Below are 2,544 nucleotides of genomic sequence, written 5' to 3'. Positions count from 1 at the left end.
AACTAGGGGTAATTTTAGTAGCAGCTGCTTATCTCTACCTGTTCTTTTGTTCCGTGCCCTATACTTTTGCCCTCCCTCCCTCCCTTCTTCCTTTCCCTCTCCCCTCCGTTCTCCTCCTTTTCTTCGAGTTAATCCATCTGTTAGTTCATGTTATGCTTCCGAAGGCATATCCCTCTCTTATCTCTGCCTGCATGTTAGTGCATCCATGTAATGCTATAATTTGAGTACATCTCTTCTCTGAAAACAGAGGGGTTTTAAAGCCGCCGAGAACTGTGTTAGTTTGAGTGGAGGAGCCTGAATAACGTCCCCCACCGACACCCACACATCCAAACCACGACTGATCCCACCTCCCCCATCGCGGCGGACTTACGCGAAGAGTACATCTTGGAACCGGTCCCTGTTCCTATGCCTCGTCACCGATCTGCCTGACCGTATCCGTGCCTGGGCGGGTACGGCCTGCCTGGCGGATACGACAATGCTGCCCTACCCCCGCTCCCTCCTTGTCGCCCCTCAAGTGGAGGCACGGTGTACGCTGAGCTGGTCGTATGACTTAGTTGTGTGTTTCGTTTGGTCTTTAACAAAAACTTTTGCCCTGTGTTACTCGGATTATTAACGCGTGATTTTACCATTTCTTGTCGAGTTTGAAGAGTTTCGTTTAACATTTTTTTTTCAGTTACCAGCAAAGTGGTAAAAAGTCGGAAGATCATTCCGAGACAATTTCGATTGCCGGACAATTAAGGTAAACTAGAACATATCCGAATTGTCCCGACCAATCCTCGATTTTTCTTCCGTAAGGTTGTTACAATATGTCTCACAGCCTTTTCAGAACCCTGGGACTTATAAAAACTCTTGCCAATTTCTACTCTTAGACTTTGAACCCAATCACAAGATAGAAAACTTTAGGGGTAAAAAAAACTTAATTGGATGAACGGTTTAAAGCCGGTCTCGGCCCCCCCCCCCCCCCCCGTTGAACTTTTTAGAATTTTTACTCTTGGGGGAATAAACATTAAACCCCCTTTTACGAACAAGAGATAATTGGACCTACTTTTGGTCAAAAGTGACCTATAAATGGAGCCACATTGGTGACTATATGTATGAAGAATATAAATGGAGTCCACATTGTGAACCACACATTAGCAGGGCTACAAAGTGGCAATGACAACCACTTGCACCATGCATACATAACTTGAAACCTTGACCGAAGGTCCCACCTTAGGACTATACTTTGTTTACAATGTTTACATTTTGAAACCTTAATACTTCTTTTTTTTTTTTTTTTCTTTTTTTTTTTTACTATCTCTTATAGGTTACCAGTAAATTCTATGTTCAAAAAAAAAGGTCTGATGAAGAAATACAAATAATAAAATACAACAACTAAGACCATAGGGTATTCGGGGGGAAGAGTCACCACATCACCAATCGTGCCACCTGAAAACTTTAAGACCGCGTAATCACTAAGCTCAGGTTAAGTTCAGTATTTTAAATCGAAATCAATTCGCCTCTTGCGTGTTAAACACTTGTTCCATCAGTACGAGTTAAGCTAATTTTAAGAGAAAGAGATATGGGTTAAATTTAATACGAACTATTCCCTCTTGGTTTTTCCGTCTATATTAAAACGTCTTGAAGTTTCTTTCCGTCTATGTAACTCCAAAATGTAAAGAAAGAAGAATCTGATCTACGAAAGTGGAAAGAAACCTGCTGAAAAGGTTCGTGTAAAGATACACAGGCGTTGTCAAATGCTGGATTGAAGACTCGGCAACTTTGTGAAGGTCCATTCTAACCGTTGGGTTGTATTGGAACAAATACTGTTTCTCTTTTAATACAACACAGGTGTGCTTACTGGAACTTAACTTGGCCTGGTGCACTGCCGTGCGCACAGATTTAAGTCGGAAGAAATATGCTGAAGTTATCACCATCATATTAATTAAAGGACTCTTGAGTGGAAGGTAACCACTAGGCGAGGTTAACACCAGAGACGTTCTCTACCACCTAACCCTTAGAGCTCTATTATTATGTGGGGTCATATTCTCAAATAAATGATAAAATTCCATGCCTCGGCTGGGATTGAACCCACATCCTCCTGTTTACCATGCGAGGGTCTTTACCACTACACCACCGAGGCAGGCGCCTTCATTCGATGAAAACAACACAAAAAAAAAAAAATCAATGCCATCTATTTTTTTCGTTCCAGGTCGCGAGACTCGTCTCCCACTCGAGAGGTCGCGAGTTCGAGTCCCTCCACCTCCTCTAGTTCCATGTACTCCCCATTCGGATTGCCCGGGTATCTGGTAGCATCAGGGGCGGAGTTGCTAAGGAGGGCCCTGGTGGGGCCCATGACGAGGGAGGGGGGCAGAAGAAGGGCCCCGCTACCCCCTCCCGAAGCCGCGACTGGTACGGGACGCGCCCTGGTAGGAAGTAATAAGGTGAGTGGGTTTGGCACCTTTCTGATATTTTCGTTTTGTAGATAGAGGAATTTTAATTGTGTTTAACCATAAGTGCTTGTCACAAATGTCATGTATGATAAACCTCCGTGGCCGAGTGTGT

The 2,544-nt window shown here is 43.8% G+C and overlaps 1 protein-coding gene across 1 annotated transcript in view; it reads left to right on the top strand.

The window, feature by feature from the left end:
• LOC103505011 (trafficking kinesin-binding protein milt-like) overlaps nucleotides 1-2,423 on the top strand; it is a gene marked incomplete at its 3' end in the record, with an annotated part of 10,406 nt that extends 7,983 nt beyond the window's left edge. Inside the window, exon 3 of the mRNA XM_008469318.2 lies at nucleotides 2,192-2,423. Coding sequence (XP_008467540.1) covers nucleotides 2,192-2,423 — 232 coding nt within the window. The remainder of the gene's footprint in view (nucleotides 1-2,191) is intronic.
• Nucleotides 2,424-2,544: the final 121 nt, after the last annotated feature.

Source organism: Diaphorina citri, unplaced genomic scaffold (assembly GCF_000475195.1).
Source record: "Diaphorina citri unplaced genomic scaffold, Diaci psyllid genome assembly version 1.1 scaffold145, whole genome shotgun sequence".
In the NCBI taxonomy this organism is placed as follows: Eukaryota; Metazoa; Arthropoda; class Insecta; order Hemiptera; family Psyllidae; genus Diaphorina; species Diaphorina citri.
The sequence above is the reverse complement of the archived record's forward strand: the minus strand, read 5'-3'. Positions and strand labels throughout refer to the sequence as shown.